The sequence below is a fragment of the Pseudophryne corroboree genome, chromosome 4 (assembly GCF_028390025.1).
Source record: "Pseudophryne corroboree isolate aPseCor3 chromosome 4, aPseCor3.hap2, whole genome shotgun sequence".
NCBI classification, from domain to species: domain Eukaryota; kingdom Metazoa; phylum Chordata; class Amphibia; order Anura; family Myobatrachidae; genus Pseudophryne; species Pseudophryne corroboree.
Window position 1 is genome coordinate 387,898,914 of NC_086447.1, and position 23,132 is coordinate 387,922,045.

Below are 23,132 nucleotides of genomic sequence, written 5' to 3' on the forward strand. Positions count from 1 at the left end.
TGCCCTTGCCTGAGGGTCCCTGGTTCAAGAGCAATACCAGTGAAGCTTCTTGTTGAGACGAGAAGACATCATGTCTATCTGCTGGAACACCCGGGTGGAGGTCATGACGACTGAGGAAGTCCGCTTCCCAGCTGTCTACACCCGGAATGAAGATTGCCGACATTGCTACTGCATTTATTTCTGCCCAGAGGAGTATTTTTGACACCTCTCACATGCAGGCTCTGCTTTTTGTCCCTCCTTGCTGATTGATGTACGCCACTGCTGTGGCGTTGTCCGACTGAACTTGGATCGCGTGATCTGTGGGCAGAGGAGAGGCCTGAAGCAGAGCATTGTAGATCGCCCGAAGTTCCAGAATGTTGATCGGAAGGAGGGCTTCGTGGGCTGACCACCTGCCCTGAAACTGTGCCTCTTGGGTGACAGCACCCCATCCTCGCAGACTCGCATCCGTCGTGAGGAGGGTTCAATCCTGGATCCCAAAACTCTGGCCTTCCAGGGGATAGGAGGACTGCAGCCACCACAGGAGGGAAATCCTGGCCTGAGGTGACAGCCAAATCATCCGGTGCATCTCTAGATGTGATCCGGACCACTTGCTCAGGCGATCCAATTGAAATGTTCTGGCATGGAACCTCCCATACCGGATCGCCTCGTAGGCGTCGACCATCTTCCCCAACAATCTGTTGCAAAGATGGATACACAAGCAGGTCAGAGCACCATGCGGACCATCTCCTGAAGTGTTCTCACTTTGTCCTCCGGGGAGGAACACCTTCTGGGCCACCGTATCCAGTAACATCCTCAAGAACAGGAGCCGCTGAGTCAGCTCCAGGTGGGACTTCTGTAGATTGAGAATCCACCCATGGCGTGACAGAAATTGTATAGTGTGGTCGATATGGAGCAATAAAAGCTGCCTGGATCTTGCTTTTATCAGAAGATCGTCCAGGTAAGGGATAACATTGAACCCCTGGACCCGTAGTTGGAACATCATCTCCGCCATCACCTTCGTGAATACCCTCGGAGCTGTGGGACAGGCCAAAGGGTAGTGCCTGGAGCTGGTAGTGATCGTCCAGTAGGGCAAACCTCAGATAAGCCTGATGAGGTGGCCAAATAGGATATCCAGGAAAACCAGCAATTCCTGTTCTTCCAGGCCCGCAATCACTGCCCTCAGGGATTCCATTTTGAACTTGAAAACCTTTAGGTAAGAATTCAAGGACTTTAGATTAAAAATGGGCCGTACCGACCCGTCCGGCTTTGGTACCACAAAAAGGCAGGAGTAATAACCCATGCCTCGTTGTGATATCGGTACTGGAACAATGATGTGGGACTGGATCAACTTTCAGATGGCCTGTTGCAACGTAATTTGTGTATCCTTCAAAGCTGGCAAGCTTGATTTGAAAAATCGTTGGGGAGGAGCACCGTCGAACTCCAGCTTGTAGCCCTGAGAAATGAGGTCCCTTAGCCAGGTATCCTAGCAGAAACTTTCCCAGATGCAGCTGAAGTGACGCAGTCGAGCTCCCACCTCGAGATCTCCTCGGGGTGGGTGGGCACCGTCATGCTGAGGACTTAGTGGAAGTAGAACTGGTGCTCTGTTCCTGAGAACCGGTGGTTGCAGCTCTTTTTGACTTACCTCTGGCCTATAGAGGCTATTTGCATTGGAGGCACTTCTGGCCCTAGATCAAAATCTGTTACACCGAAAGGACTAAACAGACTGCCCCGGGTAGGAAAGCCTAGCCGACGGGGTCCCAGAGGGGAGAAATGTGGATTTCCTAGCAGTGACTTTGGAAATCCACGTATCCAATCTTCAACCCCAGAAAGCCATTCCCCAGAAAAGGGGAGGTATTCCACACTGCGCTTTGATTCTGCGTCCGCTACCCACTGACGCAACCGCAAAGCCCTGTGCGCCGACACTGCCATGGCAGAAGTCCTAACATTAATATTCCCCATCTCCTTGACCGAGTCACACAGGACACGTGTAGTGTCCTGAATGTGCTTGAGGAGAGTCACCATAGTGACCAGAGGCATAGCCCCAGAAAGGCCCTCCTGAATCTGAGTAACCCACGTATGAATGGCATGGGTCATCCAGCAACCTGCTATGACCGGCCTCTGCGATACACCTGCTGCCATGTAAATAGATTTGATTGTAGTCTCTATCTTTCTGTCCCCAGGATCCTTCATGTTAAAGGAGCCTGGGGCAGGCAGCACCGCCTTTTTGGACAGTCGAGAGACTGATACGTCAACCCCCAGGGGTTCTTCCCAGGATTTCCTACCTTCAGGAGTAAATGGGAAAGTGCGTAAAAACTTTGACACTTGGAATTTTTTGGGGGATTTTTCCAGGGCAACTTAAATAGGCCATCTAACTCTGCAGAATCAGGGAAAGTGACATTAGGCATGTTTTGTGTAAAGAAAATGACTGCTGTAACGCAGCGTCCTCTAGAGGGAGCTTTATCACGTCCCATATAGCCAGAATGAGTGGTTCAATACCCTGAGCAGAATCAGGATCCCCACTAATGGGATTTAAGTCCACCCCATCCTCCTGTATATCCTCCTCTGAATCAGAGAGTAGGGCAGGTAAACCACACTTTTGTGGACCTGCATGAGAGATGGAGGTCTGTGTAACATCTGCCCTAGCAGCTAAGTCTGCAACAGCCTGTTGTAGTAGCTGAGTTTTCTGAACATTAGCAGACAGTCGTGATGACATATCAGACATCATAGTTTTAAGAGCCCCTAGCCAGGAGGGCTCTGGACCCTCTCCTCCAGGCCCCTTCACTGATTATTGAAGATTGGCTGCATTGTTCACATGAAACAGAATCAGTAGATAAGGGAGAGAATCTAGTGTGGCATACACTACAGAGTTTGTGTTTACCCATGTTTACAGTAATCACAATAACACACACATACACAGACCGTAATACTGATCAAGCCTGCCCTTACTGTATGTGAGTGGAGACACACAGAGAAAGACACCAGCACACCCCAAGCTGTGCAACCCCAATGAGGCTGTCAGCTAATTATATTACAGTGAAACACTAGTAAATTCTGTTCTGTAGGGGACCCAGATTGTGTACAATAGCGGCTCTCCCCCTTTGCTACACCCTGTACCAGTTTTCCAGCGTGCCTTGGGAGTCAGGAAGAGCTGTGTGTGCTAATTGCTGCTGTAGTAAGCAGAGGAAGGCGCCAAAATGCCTCTGGTCCTGCTTTGAGGTATCTCTGCTACCCACCCCCCAATGGCACCGGAGCTACAGCATTTTTTATACTGGCAACACCTCCTATTATGCTTAACAAGTGCTAGCTTAAGCCATCTTGAGCCAGTTTACACAGGGGGCTCTAGCGGGACCCCCCAGGAGGGTCCCGTATGCCGCGCCCGCATTCAGTTGCACTTTGAATTAGAGATGAGCGGGTTTGGTTCTCTGAGAACCGAACCCTACCAAACTTCACATGTCAAACACGGGTCCGAGCTAGGCTTGGTTGTTCCCGCCTGACTCGGAAAACCCAAACGAGGCAAAACGTCATCATCCCGCTGTCGGATTCTCGTGGAGATTCGGATTCCATATAAAGAGCCGCGCGCCGCCGCCATTTTCACTCGTGCATTGTAGAGGGTACAGAGAGGACGTGGCTACGTTATCTCAGTGTCAAATCTCAGTACCAGTGCTCAGTATCGGTGCTTATTGCTGCTCAGTAATACTAGTACAGTGTCTCTCTTGTGCTGCATCTTGCTGCTGTAGGGTGCTCTGGTAGTAGTGTCCTGTGACTGCATCGGTCATCATCATTCCAGTCACAGTCGTATCTGGGGGGGTGACAATTCCAGAGTGCTTTTGTGCTGCTCGGTAATACTAGTACAGTGTCTCTCTTGTGCTGCATCTTGCTGCTGTAGGGTGCTGTGGTAGTGGTGTCTTGTGACTGCATCGGTCATCATCATTCCAGTCACAGTGGTATCTGGGGGGTGACAATTCCAGAGTGCTTTTGTGCTGCTCCCTAATACTAGTACAGTGTTTTGTGCTGCATCGTGCTGCTCAGTGTCAGTTCTCCGTAGTATCATCAGTGCTCAGTATTACTGCTCATTGTCTTGTGGTGCTCAGTAATACTACATTACTAGTACAGTGTCTTGTGCTAATCGTTCTGCTCAATGTCAGTTCTCCGTAGTATCATCAGTGCTCAGTACCATCAGTGCTCATTGTCTTGTGGTGCTCAGTAATACTACATTACTAATACTAGCACATTGTCTTGTGCTGCATCTTGCTGCTGTAGGGTGCTGTGGTAGTGTCCTATCACTGTGCATAGGTCATCATCATTCCAGTCACAGTGGTATCTGGTATCTATCTAGTGGTATCTAATTCCAGACATTACTGCCGTCTAATTCCAGATATATTACTGGCATATAATTCAACACATTAAAAAATGGAGAACAAAAATTTGGAGGGTAAAATAGGGAAAGATCAAGATCCACTTCCACCTAGTGCTGAAGCTGCTGCCACTAGTCATGGCAGAGACGATGAAATGCCATCAACGTCGTCTGCCAAGGCCGATGCCCAATGTCATAGTAGAGAGCATGTAAAATCCAAAAAGCAAAAGTTCAGTAAAATGACCCAAAATCTAAATTAAAATAGTCTGAGGAGAAGCGTAAACTTGCCAATATGCCATTTACGACATGGAGTGGCAAGGAACGGCTAAAGCCCTCTCCTATGTTCCTCATGACTAGTGGTTCAGCTTCACATGACGATGGAAGCACTCATCCTCCCGCTAGAAAACTGAAAAGAGATAAGATGGCAAAAGCACAGCAAAGAACTGTGCGTTCTTCTAAATCACAAATCCCCAAGGAGAGTCCAATTGTGTCGGTTGCGATGCCTGACCTTCCCAACACTGGACGGGAAGAGGTGGCTCCTTCCACCATTTGCACGCCCCCTGCAAGTGCTGGAAGGAGCATCCACAGTCCAGTTCCTGATATTCAAATTGAAGATGTCACTGTTAAAGTACACCAGGATGAGGATATGGGTGTTGTTGGCGCTGATGTAAATTTCCTCCTTAGACAGGAACGCCAATAGTCCTGCAGGCCATGTCATTGGCAAGTCTGATGAGTCCTCTCCTAACTGGGATTCCTCCGATGGATCCTTGAGTGGAACACCTACTGCTGCTGTTGCTGCTGGCGCTGCTGTTGTTGCTGCTGGGAGTCGATCGTCATCCCAGTGGGGAAGTCGGAAGACCACTTGTACTACTTCCAGTAAGCAATTGACTGTCCAACAGTCCTTTGCGAGGAAGATTAAATATCACAGCAGTCATCCTACTGCAAAGCGGATAACTCAGGCCTTGATAACAATGTTGGTGTTAGACGTGCGTCCAGTATCCACCGTTCGTTCACAGGGACTTAAAAATTGCTTGAGGTAGTGTGTCCCCAGTACAAAATCCCATCTAGGTTCCACTTCTCTAGGCAGGCAATATCGAGAATGTACACAGACGTCAGAAAAAAAGTGTCCTCAGTGTCCTAAAAAATGCAGTTGTACCCACTGTCCACTTAACCACAGACATGTGGACAAGTGGAGTAGGGCAGACTAAGGACTATATGACTGACAGCCCACTGGGTAGATTTATTGCCTCCCGCAGCAACAACAGCGGCGGCACCAGTAGCAGCATCTCGCAAACGCCAACTCGTTCCTAGGCAGGCTATACTTTGTATCGCCTCTTTCCAAAAGAGGCACACAGCTGAAAACCTCTTACGGAAACTGAGGAACATCATCGCAGATTGGCTTACCCCAATTGGACTCTCCTGGGGATTTGTGATATCGGACAACGCCACCAATATTGTGCGTGCATTACATGTGGGCAAATTCCAGCACATCCCATATTTTGCACATACAATTAATTTGGTGGTGCAGAATTTTTTGAAAAACGACAGGGGCGTGCAGGAGATGCTGTCAGTGGCCCGAAAAATTGCGGGCCACTCTCGGCATTCAGCCACCGCGTGCTGAAGACTGGAGCGCCAGCAACCACTCCTGAACATGCCCTGCCATCAGTTGAAGTTAAAGTGGTGGTAACGAGGTGGAATTCAACCCTCTATATGCTTCAGAGGATGGAGGAGCAGCAAAAGGCCATTCAAGCCTATACATCTGCCTACAATATAGGCAAAGGAGGGGGAATGCACCTGACTCAAGCGCAGTGGAGAATGATTTCCATGTTGTGCAAGGTTCTCCAACCCTTTGAACTTGCCACACGTGAAGTCAGTTCAGACACTGCCAGCCATTCCCCTCATCAGGCTTTTGCAGAAGCAGCTGGTGAGATTGAAGGAGGAGCTAAAACGGAGTGATCCTGCTAGGCATGTGGGACTTGTGGATGGAGCCCTTCATTCGCTTAACCAGCACTACAATTTGGCCACCGTGCTCGATCCTAGGTTTAAAACCTACGTTGTATCTCTCTTTCCGGCAGACATAAGTCTGCAGATGTTCAAAGACCTGCTGGTGAGACAATTGTCAAGTCAAGCAGAACGTGACCTGCCAACAGCTCCTCCTTCATTTTCTACCGCCACTGGAACTGCCAGGAAAAGGATAACATTTCCAAAACCACCCGCTGGCGGTGATGCAGGGTAGTCAGGAGCAAGTGCTGACATCTGGTCCGGACTGAAGGAGCTGCCAACGATTACGGACATGTCTACTGTCACTGCATATGATTCTGTCACCATTAAAAGAATGGTGGAGGATTACATGAGTGACAGCATCCAAGTAGGCATGTCAGACAGTCCGTACGTATACTGGCAGGAAAAAGGCAATTTGGAGGCCCTTGCACAAACTGGCTTTATTTTACCTAAGTTGCCCCCCCTCCAGTGTGTACTCCGAAAGAGTGTTTAGTGCAGACGATCACCTTGTAAGCGATCAGCGTAGGAGGTTACTTCCAAAAAATGTGGAGAAGATGATGTCTCCACAGAGGAATTTATAATTAATTTTGATGAACATTTACCAGCAATTGCCTCCTGAAAGTTCACAGGGACCTGTGATGGTGGATTCCAGTGGGGACGAATTAATACTCTGTGAGGAGGAGGATGTATACAGTGAAAGGGGTGAGGAATCGGACGATGAGGAGGAGGTGGACATCTTGCCTCTGTAGAGCCAGTTTGTGCAAGGAGAGATTGATTGCTTCTTTTTTGGTGGGGGCCCAAACCAACCAGTCATTTCAGCCACAGTCGTGTGGCAGACCCTGTCGCTGAAATGATGGGTTCGTTAAAGTGTGCATGTCCTGTTTATACAACATAAGGGTGGATGGGAGGGCCCAAGGACAATTCCATCTTGCACCTCTTTTTTTCTTTGCATCATGTGCTGTTTGGGGACTATTTTTTTAAGTGCCATCCTGTCTGACACTGCAGTGCCACTCCTAGATGGGCCAGGTGTTTGTGCCGCCCACTTGGGTCGCTATTGAGGTGTGAGGTGTTCAGAATAGACTGGAAATAAGTGGAAATTATGGCTATTGAGGTTAATAATACTATAGGATCAAAATTACCCCCAAATTCTATGATTTTAGCTGTTTTTGAGTTTTTTTTTTTAAAAAAAACACCCAAATCCAAAACACATCCGAATTCGACAAAAATCCAAAAGGGTGGTTTTGCCAAAACGCGTCCGAATCCAAAACACGACCGCGGACCCGAATCCAAAACCAAAACACAAAACACGAAAAATGCCCGCTGCACATCTCTACTTTGAACGGGGAACCCCCCCTAGCGGGGCCCACGGCTTGTACTCACCACAGACGTCACCTTCAGGCTATTGTTAAGGGTGTGCGGCGTGCTGCGATTGCGACAGCCGAGGCGCAGTGCCCCACTGAACAACCAACCTCTCAGGACGGTGCAGCGGCTCTGCACCTCGCAAGGCCGGTGACAGCCCCCCCCAAACTCCCACGGCGCAGGTATGCTGTTACCCAAACAGCATACCGAAAATAATAAAAGTTTAAAATAAACTGAAGAAAACTCTCTGGCGCTCCAGAGTGTGCATCCTCTCCTGAGGGCACTTTTTTCTAAACTGCCTGTGGGAGGGGGCACAGAGGGGAGGGGCCAGCACACCCAGTTAAGAAATTTAAAGTGCACTGGCTCCTTTGGACCCCATCTATACCCCATCAAACTAATTCTCCCCAATATCCCTTATGAATGCTAGAGAAAAAGGTTCTATAAATACAATTATTATTTTAATGAAGGTTTAAAAATTAATTCTCCCAATGCGAAAATACCTGTAGGAGAGGAAACTCGGACAGTACATCAGCACGCTTTTCTTCCGCCATCAGAATGGCCTCCAGCAGAAGTACATCAGCCACAGTAAGTCGATTTCCAACTAGATACTTCTCACCATGATCTCTTAAAACCTTAAAAGACAAAAGATAATTTCATATCACAAATACTGTATTACATTTCAATTCCCACTTAAAAATACAAAATGGCACATTCATCAATGTCCTATAAAACCCACCACTAATTCTGTAACTGTAATTTGCAGCAGTGGATACTAAACTACCAGAGCATTTCAATAATGCTCCAGTGCAAAGACAACTGTTCCAAAAACCAGGTGTCCCTGTGAGCGCCATCACTTATGCTGCATTCAGACTGCAAATGCCGGATCCTACCCGGTAAGACAAACGTGTACTTACCGGGTGGGATCCGGCATTTGCACTCCGCTGCTGGCTTTCCGACCCGGCAATATACCGGGTCGGTTGCCATAACAACGGAGCGCGCAGCAGCAGCAGGGGCGGGGGTGGAGGCGGTGCCGGGAGATGAGCTCATCTCCAGCGCCGCCTCTCCCTATCTTGTGAATGGGAACCGTGTCGCATCGACACGGCTCCCATTCACACCGCACCTGACCCGGTAATCAACCCGGGTAAAACCCTTCTTTTTTACCGGCTTGATTTACCGGGTCAGGCGACCCGCTAAATCGGCCAGTGTGCTTTCACATCGCACACTGACCCGGTTCGACACGGCAATATGCCGTGTCGGTACCGGGTTATTTGTGCGATGTGAAAGGGGTATAACACTTTCGCAACTAGGAAGTTTACACTGCTGGAGGAGGGGAGGGGGGAGGATTCCTAATCACAAAGAAAAAATGTGTGTGCTACTCAAATATGTTTAGAAGATAAGTAATCTGTGGTTGCAAAACGCAGAAAATGTAAAAGTTATTGGAGTCTGATTGTGGGAACTGATCTCTGTACATGGTGCTAATTACTAGAGTCCCACTCCTTCCTGCAGGAAGGAAGACCAGGCTGTGATTAGTAATCAAAGAATGGGTTGAGGGTATGTCGGTGCGCTTCCATGAGTATAAGCAGGCTTGGGGTGGCAGCAGTGTTCTCCTAATGAACCTTAATTTTAGAGCATAAAGAAACAATTTGTGTGCCCTCCTATGGAGCTACTCAGATAGGTCTAGAAGGATATACCTACAGATAAGTAATCTGTGATTCCCCAAAGAGAAGCTATTTGTTTTTTTGGGTAATAAATCAAAATGACATTTATAAGAAAGAAACATAAAATCACAAAAACAAAATGAAAAAGCAATACATATGCTAAAATATTATAAACAGATAATAATGGAAATAAACCGTAGATCCAATGCCATTTTGGTAGTGGGTATCGGCAAGCAAAAAGAATAAACAAGCTGTTAGCGGTAAAAAGTAATAAAACCACATACGAGTAGCAGTGATATAAATGCAAAACATGGGGATGGTGATAGATCCTACCAAGTCTGGAAAAGAGGAACCGCAGGTGGTGTATGCTATGTGCAGAGTATTCTGGATATACCCTGCTTAGGCTCCTGTGCTTGTATCCAGAAATGGTCAGCATCCAAAAGTCTAGAAGTCCATCAGGCACAAAATGGGTAACACCTACACGTTTCAAGACTCCCTGGTCTCTTTTTTAAGAATGATATACCCCCTGTGCCATTGTGGGCCTTTTATGAGGCTCTTGGTTCCTCCCCCCTTGTTGGGAAATCTGACAGGTTCTGAGTTTCTATGACTTCTGGTCCTGGAAGCCGGAAGGGAAGAAGTGGTGTCCTGTGGATGGAAATCCATTTGTTTGCAGTCCACCAGGCAGGATGTGATGATGTTGAAGACCTGCGGAAGTATAGGTAGTGCCATTTTCCTGGAGACCAGCTTCCTCATAGTGAAGTGGAGACCTTTTATATTAAAAGTTTTTTTACACATAGTTGTTCATACAGTGTTGATCTTTTGTTCCAGAGACATAAAGCCTTGGCGTGAGGGTAAATATATATATATATATATACTGTACATTAATTAGAAAGAGGAAAATACTGCAATATCAAATGCATCTTAAAGATATAACAGAATTCTTTTTGACACAGAGTTTGAGGGAGAATACATTGGGGACTGATTTCTAAACCCTAAACACAGATTAAAGGGAGTATGTGTATGGATTTTAAAGTAATAGGAAATAATTAAGAATATACTCAATTGGTCTTCCGGTGGGCGGGCCGACCTGAGCGGCCACATCTTACCAGAGCTCTCCGTCCTGCCTGTCCTGTTGTATTCTACTCGTATGGCGTGGAGGACGGTGCCCTCCAAATCGAAACTGTCACGGCAAACCTCTTTATTCCTGACCCTTTGGAGCAATCCCAATTTCGAACCACATAATATCTCTCCGATATTTTATACATGGTACAAAGGAGGCCTGAAATATGTACATCATTTTCTACGTAAGGATGATTTAGTCCTACTCACACATTCACAGTTACTGGAGAGATTTCCATCCTTGACGATTCCCTTATTTCCCTTTTTACAAGCGAGTAGCTATGTACAAAAAGTTCTGTCCACTCTGACTGCGATAGATAGGACCAACACTTTAGATAAAGCATTACGCCATAATCCCAATGGTCTCTTCTCCACTGCTTTTATATACCCCCAATCACGTACTTTACTTAACCTGGAATCTGGGGATATTGGTTTGTTGAGATGGAAGTCGGCGTTCCCAGATCTTTCACTGAAATCCATTTTAGATGCCACTATGACTTTAGATAAACTATTGGTCTCGATCTCCTACACAGAGATGCACCCAAAAAATTTGCACAGGGCTTATTTTACTCCTAAACTGAAATTCCTCACTGGGGACGCCCCAACTTCTAATTGTTTAATTGTTTTAAATGCGGTTTGCCGGAAGCAGATATAGGGGGTAATTCCAAGTTGATCGCAGCAGGAATTTTGTTAGCAGTTGGGCAAAACTATGTGCACTGCAGGGGAGGCAGATATAACATGTAGAGAGAGTAAAGGCCCATACACATTAGACGATGTCGCTCTGAGCGACATCGTCTAACGTTTCCCCCTCCCGGGCCGGCCGGTCGGCGGCCGCCTGTATGCACTGAGCGATATGACAGCTCATATCGCTCAGTGACGTCACGCCCCCGCCAGCCCTGCATGAAGGTCGTGGACGACAGTCCACATCCTTCATTCATGCCCTACCGACAGCGACGATCGTTGCTGACCCGCGGGGCCGCGCATCGGTCGTCGCTGGCGGCATACACACTTAACGATAAAATGAGCGACGTCGCTCAAGGAGGGGGAAAATGAGCGACGTCGCTCATTATATCGTTAAGTGTGTATGGACCTTAAGATTTGGGTGGGTTATTTTGTTTCTGTGCAGGGTAAATACTGGCTGCTTTATTTCTTTTTTATTTTTTTATTTTTTTGAAATTCAGTAATTTTTTATTGATAGTGTTTTACATATACAAACAAAAAAAAACATACAGCAGCTAAACCTAGCTCAACAAACAGGTCAAGTACAAAAAATAAGATTTTACTTACCGATAAATCTATTTCTCATAGTCCGTAGTGGATGCTGGGGACTCCGTCAGGACCATGGGGAATAGCGGCTACGCAGGAGACAGGGCACAAAAGCAAGCTTTTAGGATCACATGGTGTGTACTGGCTCCTCCCCCTATGACCCTCCTCCAAGCCTCAGTTAGGTACTGTGCCCGGACGAGCGTACACAATAAGGAAGGATCTTGAATCCCGGGTAAGACTCATACCAGCCACACCAATCACACCGTACAACTTGTGATTTGAACCCAGTTAACAGTATGATAACAATGAAGTAGCCTCTAAAAAAGATGGCTCACAACAATAATAACCCGATTTTTTTTAACAATAACTATGTACAAGTAATGCAGACAATCCGCACTTGGGATGGGCGCCCAGCATCCACTACGGACTATGAGAAATAGATTTATCGGTAAGTAAAATCTTATTTTCTCTAACGTCCTAGTGGATGCTGGGGACTCCGTCAGGACCATGGGGATTATACCAAAGCTCCCAAACGGGCGGGAGAGTGCGGATGACTCTGCAGCACCGAATGAGAGAACTCCAGGTCCTCCTCAGCCAGGGTATCAAATTTGTAGAATTTTGCAAACGTGTTTGCCCCTGACCAAGTAGCTGCTCGGCAAAGTTGTAAAGCCGAGACCCCTCGGGCAGCCGCCCAAGATGAGCCCACCTTCCTTGTGGAATGGGCATTTACAGATTTTGGCTGTGGCAGGCCTGCCACAGAATGTGTAAGCTGAATTGTACTACAAATCCAACGAGCAATAGTCTGCTTAGAAGCAGGAGCACCCAGCTTTTTGGGTGCCTACAATATAAACAGCAAGTCAGACTTTCTGACTCCAGCCGTCCTGGAATTATATATATATATATATATATATATATATATATTTTCAGGGCCCTGACAACGTCTAGCAACTTGGAGTCCTCCAAGTCCCTAGTAGCCGCAGGCACCACAATAGGTTGTTTCAGGTGAAACGCTGACACCACCTTAGGAAGAAACTGGGGACGAGTCCGCAGTTCTGCCCTATCCGAATGGAAAATCAAATATGGGCTTTTGTAAGACAAAGCCGCCAATTTTGACAATCGCCTGGCCGAGGCCAGGGCCAACAGCATGGTCACTTTCCATGTGAGATATTTCAAATCCACAGATTTGAGTGGTTCAAACCAATATGATTTGAGGAATCCCAACACTACGTTGAGATCCCACGGTGCCACTGGAGGCACACAAGGGCTGTATATGCAATACTCCCTTGACAAACGTCTGGACTTCAGGAACTGAAGCCAATTCTTTCTGGAAGAAAATCTATAGGGCCGAAACTTGAACCTTAATGGACCCCAATTTGAGGCTCATAGACACTCCTGTTTGCAGGAAGTGCAGAAATCGACCTAGTTGAAATTTTTTCGTGGGGCCTTCCTGGCCTCACCCACGCAACATATTTTTACCACATGTGGTGATAACGTTGTGCGGTCACCTCCTTCCTGGCTTTGACCAGGGTAGGTATGACCTCTTCCGGAATGCCTTTTCCCTTAGGATCCGGCGTTCAAACCGCCATGCCGTCAAACGCAGTCGCGGTAAGTCTTGGAACAGACAAGGTCCCTGCTGGAGCAGGTCCTTTCTTAAAGGCCGATGCCACGGTTCCTCTTGGAACAGACATGGTACTTGCTGAAAGCAAATCCCTTCTTAGCTCCCGAGGCCATTAGTCCTCTGTGAGCATCTCTTGAAGTTCCGGTTACCAAGTCCCTCTTGGCCAATCCGGAGCCACGAGTATAGTTCTTACTCCTCTATGTCTTATAATTCTCAATACCTTGGTTATGAGAAGCAGAGGAGGGAACACATACACCGACTGTTACACCCACGGTGTTACCAGGACGTCCACAGCTATCGCCTGAAGGTCTCGTGACCTGGCGCAATACCTGTCCCATTTTTTGTTCGGGCGGGACGCCATCATGTCCACCTTTGGTCTTTCCCAACGGTTCACAATCATGCGGAAAACTTCCCGATGAAGTTCCCACTCTCCCGGGTGGAGGTCGTGCCTGCTGAGGAAGTCTGCTTCCCAGTCGTCCACTCCCGGAATGAACACTGCTGACAGTGCTATCACATGATTTTCCGCCTAGCGAAAAATCCTTGCAGTTTTGCCACTGCCCTCCTGCTTCTTGTGCCGCCCTTTCTGTTTACGTGGGCGACTGCCGTGATGTTATCCCACTGGATCAATACCGGCTGACCTTGAAGCAGAGGTCTTGCTAAGCTTAGAGCATTATAAATTTGCTCTTAGCTCCAGTATATTTATGTGGAGAGAATTCTCCAGACTTGATCACACTCCTTGTGTGACTGCTCCCCAGCCTCTCAGGCTGGCCTCCGTGGTCACCAGCATCCAATCCTGAATGCCGAATCTGCGGCCCTCTAGAAGATGAGCACTCTGTAATCACCACAGGAGAGACACCCTTGTCCTTGGATATAGGGTTATCCGCTGATGCATCTGAAGATGCGATCCGGACCATTTGTCCAGCAGATCCCACTGAAGAGTTCTTGCGTGAAATCTGCCGAATGGAAGCGCTTCGTAATAAGCCACCATTTTTACCAGGACTCTTGTGCAATGATGCACTGACACTTTTCCTGGTTTTAGGAGGATCCCGATTAGCTCGGATAACTCCCTGGCTTTCTCCTCTGGGAGAAACACCTTTTCCTGGACTGTGTCCAGAATCATCCCTAGGACCAGCAGACGTGTCGTCGGAACAACTGCGGTTTTGGAATATTTAGAATCCACCCGTGCTGTCGTAGAACTACTTGAGATAGTGCTACTCCGACCTCCAACTGTTCTCTGGACCTTGTTCTTATCAGGAGGTCGTCCATTTTCTTTGAAGACGAATCCTCCTTTCGGTCATTACCTTGGTAAGGACCCGGGGTGCCTTGGACAATCCAACGGCATCGTCTTGAAACTGATAGTGACAGTTCTGTACCACGAACCTGAGGTACCCTTGGTGAGAAAAGGCAAATTTTGGGACATGGAGGTAAGCATCCCTGATGTCCCGGGACACCATATAGTCCCCTTGTTCTTTGCTATCACTGCTCTGAGTGACTCCATCTGGATTTGAACCCTTGCAAGTGTTCAAATTTTTCAGATTTAGAATAGGTCTCACCTAGCCTTCAGTACCACCATATAGTGTGGAGTAATACCCCTTTCCTTGTTGTCGGAGGGGTAATTTTATTATCACCTGCTGGGAATACAGCTTGTGAGTTGTTTTCAATACTGCCTCCCTGTCGGAGGGAGACATTGGTACAGCAGACTACAGGAACCTGCGAGGGGGGAAACCTCTCGACATTCCAATCTGTACCCCTTGGATACTACTTGTAGGATCCAGGGGTCCTGTACGGTCCCAGCGTCATGCTGAGAACTTGGTAGAAGCGGTGGAGGGCTTCTGTTCCTGGGAATGGGCTGCCTGCTGCAGTCTTCTTCCCTTTCCTCTATCCCTGGGCAGATATGACTCTTATAGGGATGAAAGGACTGAGGCTGAAAAGACGGTGTCTTTTTCTGCAGAGATGTGACTTAGGGTAAAAACCGGTGGATTTTCCAGCAGTTGCCCTGGCCACCAGGTCCCATGGACCGACCCCAAATAACTCCTCCCCTTTATACGGCAATACATCTTTGTGTCGTTTGGAATCTGCATCACCTGACCACTGTCGTGTCCATAAACATCTTCTTGCAGATATGGACATCGCATTTACTCTTGATGCCAGAGTGCAAATATCCCTCTGCGCATCTCGCATATATAGAAATGCATCCTTTAAATGCTCTATAGTCAATAAAATACTGTCCCTGTCAAAGGTATCAATATTTTTAGTCAGGGAATCCGACCAAGCCACCTCAGCTCTGCACATCCAGGCTGAGGCGATCGCTGGTCGCAGTATAACACCAGCATGTGTGTGTATACTTTTTAGGATATTTTTCAGCCTCCTATCAGCTGACTCCTTAAGTACGGCCCTATCCGTAGATGGTACCGCCACTTGTTCTGATAAGCGTGTGAGCGCCTTATCCACCCTGAGGGGTGTTTCCCACCGCGTCTTAACTTCTGGCGGGAAAGGGTATACCGCCAATAATTTTCTATCGGGGGAAACCCACGCATCATCACACACTTCATTTAATTTATCTGATTCAGGAAAAACTACAGGTAGTTTTTTCACCTCACACATAATACCCTTTTTTGTGGTACTTGGAGTATCAGAAATATGTAACACCTCCTTCATTGCCCTTAACGCAGAGGCGGAACTACCGGCAGTGCAGGCAGTGCACTGCACTGGGGCCCGCCTCTGTCCAGGGGCCCAAGCATGTAATGAGTCAAACTGACTCATTACATGCCGCTGTGCGCTGCGGGCAACCGCTGCCCGCAGCGCACAGCCGCCCGGCGAAGAGAGGAGAGGAGAGGAGCAGCGGTACTACAGACGGGGGAAGGAGGAGGAGGGAGGCTGAGAAGGGAGCCGCAGCAGCGCTTTGTTACTGGTGGAGGCGCTGCTGCTGCTGCCCCTCTGCTTCCCTATAGGCTGTCTTCCGAGAACAGCCTATAGGGAAGCAGAGGGGCAGCAGCAGCAGCGCCTCCACCAGTAACACAGCGCTGCTGCGGCTCCCTTCTCAGCCTCCCTCCTCCTCCTTCTCTCCAGCCCGGGAATCGTCTCTGACGCTGCACCGAGGAGCCTGAGCCAGCGGAGAGGGTAAGTATAATTCTTCTTTCTTTCTTTCTTTCTTTCTTTCTTTCTTTCCTTCTTTCTTGTGCCTGCCTGCCGCAATGTGTAAAAATGGGGGACTACCTGCCGCACTGTGTAAAAATGGGGGACTACCTGCTGCACTGTGTAAAAAGGGGGGACTACATGCCGCAATGTGTAAAAAGGGGGGCATACCTGCCGCAATGTGTAAAAAGGGGGGACTGCCTGCCGCAATGTGTAAAAAGGGGGGACTGCCTGCCGCAATGTGTAAAAAGGGGGAATCAGCCTGCCGCAATGTGTAAAAATGGGGGACTGCCTGCCGCTATGTGTAAAAAGGGGTAATCTGCCCGACGCAATGTGTAAAAAGGGGAATCTGCCTGCCGTAATGTGTAAAAAAGGGGGACTGCCTGACGCTATGTGTAAAACAGGGGGACTGCCTGACGCTATGTGTAAAAATGGGGAATCTGCCTGCTGCTATGTGTAAAAATGGGGAATCTGCCTGCCGCAATGTGTAAAAATGGGGACGCTGTCTGCCGTAATGTGTAACAAGGGCACGCTGTCTGCCGTAATGTGTAACAAGGGCACGCGGTCTGCCGTAATGTGTAACAAGGGCACGCTGTCTGCCGTAATGTGTAAAAAGGGCACGCTGTCTGCCGCTATGTGTAACAAGGGCACGCTGTCTGCTGTAATGTGTAAAAAGGGCACGCTGTCTGCCGTAATGTGTAACAAGGGCACGCGGTCTGCCGTTATGTGTAAAAAGGGCACGCTGTCTGCTGTAATGTGTAAAAAGAGGAATCTGTTCGCTGTAAGGTGTAAAAGGGTCTCTACCTGGTGTAGTGGTGCTACTGTGCGGCGTAATTTGAATAATGGAGACTACTGTGTTATTTTGTGGCCACACCCCTTCCCCACGAAGCCACGCCACTATGTATTTTTGCGCGCGCCTACGGCGCGCACTGCCCCTGGGGTGGACTTGGATGGGGAGGGGGGGGGGGGCCCAAAGCATGTTGTCGCACCTGGGCCCACCGCTTGCTTGTTCCGCCACTGCCTTAACGTGTGGCCCTAAAAGAAAATACATTTGTTTCTTCACCGTCGACACTGAAATCAGTGTCCGTGTCTGGGTCTGTGTCGACCGACTGAGGTAAATGGGCATTTTACAGCCCCTGACGGTGTTTGAGACGCCTGGACAGATACTAATTTGTTCGCCGGCCCTCTCATGTCGTCAACCGGCTTGCAGCGTGTTGACATTGTCACGTAATTTCCATAAATAAGCCATCCATTCCGGTGTCGACTCCCTAGAGAGTGACATCACCATTACAGGCAATTTGCTCCGCCTCCTCACCAATATTTTCCTCATACATGTCGACACACACGTACCGACATACAGCACACACATAGGGAATGCTCTGATAGAGGACAGGACCCACTAGCCCTTTGGGGAGACAGAGGGAGAGTTTGCCAGCACACACCAAAACGCTATAATTATCCAGGGACAACCTTTATATAAGTGTTCCTTTTATAGCATTTTAATATATATACATATCGCCAAATCAGTGCCCCCCCTCTCTGTTTTAACCCTGTTTCTGTAGTGCAGTGCAGGGGAGATCATGGGAGCCTTCCCACCAGCCTTTCTGTGAGGGAAAATGGCGCTGTGTGCTGAGGAGAATAGGCCCCGCCCCCTTTTCGGCGGGCTTCTTCTCCGGAGTTTTAGATATCTGGCAGGGGTTAAATACATCCATATAGCCTCAAGGGCTATATGTGATGTATTTTTCGCCATACAGGTATTATACATTGCTGCCCAGGGCGCCCCCCCCCAGCGCCCTGCACCCTCCGTGACTGCTGTGTGAAGTGTGCTGACAACAATGGCGCACAGCTGCAGTGCTGTGCGCTACCTGATGAAGACTGAGAGTCTTCTGCCGCCTGGTTCCGGACCTCTTCATCTTCAGCATCTGCAAGGGGGGTCGGCGGCGCGGCTCCGGGACGAACCCCAGGGCGAGCCCTGTGTTCCGACTCCCTCTGGAGCTATGTCCAGTAGCCTAAGAATCCAATCCATCCTGCACGCAGGTGAGTTGAAAATCTCTCCCCTAAGTCCCTCGATGCAGTGAGCCTGTTGCCAGCAGGACTCACTGAAAATAAAGAACCTAAAAACTTTTTCTAAGCAACTCTTTAAGAGAGCCACCTAGATTGCACCCTTCTCGGCCGGGCACAAAAACCTAACTGAGGCTTGGAGGAGGGTCATAGGGGGAGGAGCCAGTACACACCATGTGATCCTAAAAGCTTGCTTTTGTGCCCTGTCTCCTGCGGAGCCGCTATTCCCCATGGTCCTGACGGAGTCCCCAGCATCCACTAGGACGTTAGAGAAAATAGTATATCAAAAACATCAATGACATTGGATTTACAGTATATCTGTTAAACAAGATATGACATGTAGCAGGCAACATATCGCATATATATAGTCAATACAACAATAAGGAGTCATTTTTAAAGCCTCCATGCTTCCCGCATCGCCCCAGAGCAAACAGGCATAATATCACATTCCGTATTAGCTACAGTATACATTACACAGGATACCTTCCCCTTTCCATCACGTCCCACCCACTCCAAGGGCCGACTTATTCCATCTATCCCATTTATTAGAGTATTTAACCAGCATGTCACTAGATCTAAACATTGCTCGTTCATGGCCAGAAACCTCATTGGCCAGAGCCCGCCAATGAGATATATTGGGTAATTCAGGGGAGAACCATTTTCTGGCTATCAAGACTTTTGCCAGAGTGGTTAAGCATAGTACACAACGATATATGACCAGAGAATGCGTCTCTTCAAGGTCTAACCCGAACAGGCACAATCTAGAGTTCATTACTGGCAATGATGGTTCTGTAAGGACAATATCATTCCAAACTGCAGCCCAAAATGGTGCCAAGCTTGGGCATGACCATAATAGGTGCCAAAAGTCAGCAACCTCCCCATTGCACTTCGGACAGCAGGTATCAGAGCGAAGATGTGCACTATACAACATTACTGGGGTACGATATGTTCTATGCAAGGTATAAAAATATACCTGCTGATATCGAACACACGGGGTGGTATAACGAATGGATCCCAAAATCTGTATCCATTGTTCATTGGAGAGATCGCCAATATTACCTTCCCATTTAAGTTTCAAGGGGTCAAACAGATGAGAATTAACCTACACATTCAAAGCGGCATAAATCAGAGATATGAGTCCCCTGGACCCCAACGAAAGGAGCAACTTCTTGACTGGAGACACCGATATAGTTACGGGGGCCGTACCCAGCTGTGCCTGCAGTGCATGACGCAGCTGGAGGAAGTGAAAAAAAGCAGTATTAGCAACAGCATAGTCGCCACGTAGCCGCTCAAATGATTTAAGAATACCATTATCATAAAGCTGAGCAAATGTTGTAATTCCCATCCGCCGCCATAAAGTATCCTTGGATAGGGGCAGTAGCTACCTATAAGAGGCATTAAACCACAGGGGTGTATCAGTATCAATGTCTTGCCAGTCAAAAAAGGTGTGCGCCAATCGCCAGACCAGAAGAGCCCGTCTAAGAATAGGGGGAAGACCAGAGAGAGTAGAGCCAGATAGCAAAAAATGAAGTAGAAAGAGAGGAGACTCCACCCACTCGGCATAGAACCCCAACAATGTGTCCCCACCTGCATCCAGGAGCCAACAAGAAAGGTAAACCAGCTGAGAGGCCAAGTAGTATAGTCTCAAATTAGAGAGGCCAAGACCTCCATCTAACTTGGACTTAACCAGGGCCTTCATAGCCACCCTAGGCGCCCCGCCTCCCCAAACAAAAGAGTTCAATACGCTGTCAATAGAGGAAAAAACTGTTTTAGGTATGTACACAGGAGAATGTTGCAGCACATACAGATACCTGGGTTGGATAGACATTTTAAATAAATTAATACGGCCCATCACAGTGAGAGGTAGCTTCTTCCACAGGTGAGCCTTCTTTTTAAAATTACGTGTCACAGGCTCCACATTTAACGCAACATAGTCCTGCGGACAAGGAGAGATCCAAATCCCCAAATTTATCTGTAAACCAGAATAAGTTCCAAAATGATTAACTAACTGCAACATAGTGAGTAACGAATTCTCAGAATCATTAAGAAATAAAAGCATATCGTCAGCATATAGTGCGATAGTATCAACATGGCTCCCAACCTTAATGCCTACAATGTCCGGGGACATACGTATGCAACTAGCTAGCGGTTCAATGGCAAGGGCAAATAGGGCCGGAGAGAGTGGGCAGCCCTGCCTCGTACCCCTCTCCAGTGAAAGGGTCGTGACACATGACCATTGACTGAAACACGAGCAGCCGGGGAAGAATAGAGCAACTGGACCCACCGAACAAATTTAGGACCGAACGCAAATTTATGAAGCACTTCCCACAGGTACCCCCATTCTACCGAGTCAAAGGCCTTGGCAGCATCCAGGGACACCACCACTGCCGCCGCCTCGGACCTGTCCCCTCTCTGCAGATGGCAAAAGAGTCTTCGGAGGTTCTGTACCGTAGACTTCCCCGGTATAAAACCCGTTTGGTTACAGTGGACAGTAGATGTAACAACTTTATTTAAACGAACAGCTTAAATTTTAGCCAAAATTTTTACATCTGTAGATAATAGGGAGATAGGGCGATAGGAGTCCGGGGAGGTGGGGTCCTTACCCGGCTTAAGAATTACTATTATAATAGCCTCAGACATCGAGGGGGGCAAAGAACCGTCGTCAAACAAAGTGTTAAATAGTTCAACCAAATAAGGGGTATAGAATTCTTTAAACCGTTTGTACAATTCAATGGGTATTCCGTCACACCCGGGAGCCTTATTATTGGGGAACGATGCTATAGCAGCATCTAATTCCTCAGTGGTAAACGGGGAATCCAAATATTCAACAGATTCCGGAGACAGTTGGGGCAATTGTATATGGGAGAGATAGTCTCTCAGTTGATCCATTGTATAAGACACTTTAGACCCATACAGTGAAGAGTAGTAATAAAAAAATACTTCAGTAATATCAGGGCACGAGTACTTCATAACACCCTGGGGATCACACACCTGTTGGACAGAAATACTGGAAGGCGAGATAACTACCCCCAATCTCCGCCTGTGAGTATAGAGAATGCTTGGAGAACAATAACCGATGCTTGGATTTATCTAAAAGAAACGTCGTCCACTCCCGTCTGGCCGTCTCCCAGCTAGCATGCAAGGAGGGGGATTTGTGCAAAATATAGTCGGCTTCTAATTGACAACAGATTTTTTCAAGGCGGGATTCCTCTTCCCTACTAGACCTTTTAATAGCAGCCACCCTTTTAATAAGGGAGCCACGGATAGAGGCTTAAATGCATCATGCTTAACAGTAGGGGTAGGGCAGGAGGCGTTAAAATCCTGGAAGTCTCGCCAGTCAGCAAGCAAATCAGCTCCATCACCCATTAAGGACAGCCAGAATGGGTTAACTTTCCAAAACAAGACCCCCTGGGGAGACAAAGGATCTAAGACCAATAAGACAGGTGAATGGTCGTAAATCCCTCTGGGTAAGTATTTAATCTGAGCTACCTTAGGGGTCAAATCTGGTGATATGAGGGCCAGGTCAATACGGGAGACTGTATTAAAAGTAGCCGAATAGCAGGAGTATTGGCTCTCATGGGGAAACCGGACCCTCCAAATATCAATTAATCCCAATTCAGTAGTTAAATTAGAGAAGTGGGTAGGAGAAGGAGATGATAGATCAGTATGGGGGCTCTCTCTCCACCTATCTAAAGATAAGTCCATTACATTATTATAGTCACCAATACAGATGGTGGGAGTAGATGGTGACAATGCAACAAACGACATAGCTTGTCGCAAAACATCATTATTGTAAGGGGGGAACATATACTGCAAGAATATGTAGAAGGGTGGAGTTAACAAAGGCTCTAAGAAAAACAAAGCGACATACTGATCCACCTGACTATGATCTAAATGAAAATTTACAGATTTTCTGATAAGTACAGACACCCCCCTGGCATTTTGTGAAAAGGTAGAATGAAACAGCCATCCCACCCACGTTTTTTTCAGGGCCATCGTCTTACCACCAACCAAATGAGTCTCCGAAAAGCAAATAATATCCGCCTTATATTTTTTAGCTTGCGACAGGACCAATGCTCTCTTTATTTTATTGTTAAGGCCCCTCACGTTCCAGCCGAGTAGGTGAAGCCCCTCAGATGCTACCAACATTGAAAGACGTTGGACTGGAAAACAGGAGAAAAGAAGAGAAAAGGAGAAAAAGGTGAAATGACACAATGACAGAGAATACCTCATCAGAGCACATGTAGATCAGAGCAGCAGGCGTACAAATACGCAAAAGAGAGGAAGAGAAAAAGTTCGGAGCAATCGAGAAACAAGGACGCCAGAACACATCCACCATGACTATAAAGATACATTGCAGCCTTAAATCACCAGCAGTACTTGACCATAACAAAAAATACCAATACTTAAGCAAAAAAACAATAAAACAGCAACAACCCAACCACCCCCCACCCTGTACATCCATCAGGAACCTAGATATACCTATATCCCCAACCAAACTTCCCGTTACCTAAACTAAAAAAAAAAAACTAAATAGTAAAGGTCGTAAAAAGGGAACAGTTAGGAGTAGACACCCCCAACT

At 47.6% G+C, this 23,132-nt stretch overlaps 1 protein-coding gene across 4 annotated transcripts in view; it reads right to left on the reverse strand.

Moving 5' to 3' along the window:
- LOC134909626 (glutathione S-transferase A4-like) overlaps positions 1-23,132 on the reverse strand; it is a 165,176-nt gene that overhangs the window by 13,945 nt on the left and 128,099 nt on the right. For all 4 annotated transcript variants that reach the window (XM_063916692.1, XM_063916693.1, XM_063916691.1 and 1 more), the window contains exon 6: positions 8,194-8,325. In XM_063916692.1, coding sequence (XP_063772762.1) covers positions 8,194-8,325 — 132 coding nt within the window. The remainder of the gene's footprint in view (positions 1-8,193; positions 8,326-23,132) is intronic.